Raw genomic sequence first — 1,721 nt, forward strand, 5'->3', positions numbered from 1 at the left:
AATGCTGCACTCCTCTTACCTCCCTCGCAAATATCCTCAACTCGGATAGCACTTGCAGAAAGCACTCCAAAAGACACCTTAACAAAACGCACCTCCCAACCATCTAATCGTATTGGCTCGTCCACCACCTTCCCTCACACAAACCCATACCCATGCCCGCCACGTTGCCAACCCCGCCCACACCAAAACACATGGAAAAGTACCAAACTCCCACCCATCACAACAATATCCAATTGCCATCATCTACGCACACAGAGACTAACGCAGTGTAGCATCTCCCCTGCATTCTTTCTTCATCGCTAAACACACTGTTTCCTTCTTTGTTGCAACCTCTAACACACGCAAAACACAATCCGCCAACTTTGGCAGGCCATAACCAATACAAGACAGAAAAGGTCTCATTCCACCGCCTCAGTGCTACAAGGGCTGCACCCACTTGATCGCCCCTACTACAATTGCCCACGTCCACAAGCCAACAAACATCTGCTCTACACAAATGCGTGGCATCAACCAACACATTCATGCTGCCCTTCGCCACTCCTCACCACGCTAGCCCAACTATCATACACTGCCACATGTGTAAGTGGCGACCGCTTGCATACTCACCACTGAACTACACTGGTCCTAACGAACTCCTGCCTACAACTAAACCCACACGCGCAACAACTAGCATTCTGTAGCACGCCACAAAATGCAAACGTGCCTACCATTCCCCATAGAGATACGGAACTCCACAAAATGAGTCAACAAATATTCCACCAACAACCAGCATCTACTTCAACCAAACACACACGCACCCAATCATACACAATATACAACACCTACGGCCCCTGCACTGCCCCCCTGAACTACACTCGTCCTAACGGACTCCAGCCTACAACTAAACCCACACGCGCAGCAACTAGCATTCCGTAGCACGACACAAAATGCAAACTTGCCTACCACTCCGCATCGTGATATAGAACTCCACAAAGCGCGTAGTTGGGCAACACACATTCGACAAACAACCAGCATCTACTACAACCAAACACACACGCACCCAATCAGACACAATATAAATCACCTACTGCCCCTGCACTGCCCCCCCCAGTGCCCCTGCACTGTGCACTGCACTGTAACCGCAGCCCAAAAGCTAACATCCCCTCACCACCCCAATGCTGAACCCCTCTTTTCTCCCTCGCAAGCAGAATCAACAGCCGGAACCCATGCACGAAAAATGCCACACCAAAACCCAACCAAACCGATCACACACCATCCCCAGCCAATCGTATGGCGTCGTACGCCATCATCCTTCACACAAACACACTCATGCTCTACACGTCACCTCAACACGCCATATTGTAGAACACTCACAATGAGTCCCACAATGAATCCAATATTTAACACCTGCTCATGCCTCTAAAATGTACACCGTCAGACTAACACACACTACCATATATTCTTCCAGTCCCTTCCTCAGCGCACCGTTTCTCCCACTTACCACACACGTTAAACACATCCAACAAAAATTCGCCTGCTCTTTCACCGAATTCCCCCGCATCACGTACCACATTAATTACTCAGCCACCTCACTACGCTGCGCACGGTGGCTCCTAAGTCTCCACTACAACAAACACCAAAACCCACATACAAACCCCCACCTCCTACCTGCATACTCCTCACATCAATCAACACACTCATGCGCAACCTGCAACCCCTATCCGCCAAATCGACCCTGCTAT

The 1,721-nt window shown here is 49.9% G+C and overlaps 1 protein-coding gene across 1 annotated transcript; it reads right to left on the minus strand.

Moving 5' to 3' along the window:
- Window positions 1-19: 19 nt before the first annotated feature.
- On the minus strand, window positions 20-1,255 carry EMWEY_00059630 (hypothetical protein, conserved; the record flags this gene model as incomplete). The annotated part of the gene is made up of 6 exons (XM_013481201.1): window positions 20-128; window positions 254-332; window positions 437-488; window positions 708-775; window positions 943-1,014; window positions 1,242-1,255. Coding segments are annotated over 6 exons (394 nt in total), but the record flags the coding sequence as incomplete, so codon positions are not given.
- Between the last annotated feature and the right edge of the window lie 466 nt (window positions 1,256-1,721).

This window comes from Eimeria maxima, genomic scaffold (assembly GCF_000499605.1).
Source record: "Eimeria maxima Weybridge genomic scaffold, Emw_scaff2909, whole genome shotgun sequence".
Lineage (NCBI taxonomy): Eukaryota > Apicomplexa > Conoidasida > Eucoccidiorida > Eimeriidae > Eimeria > Eimeria maxima.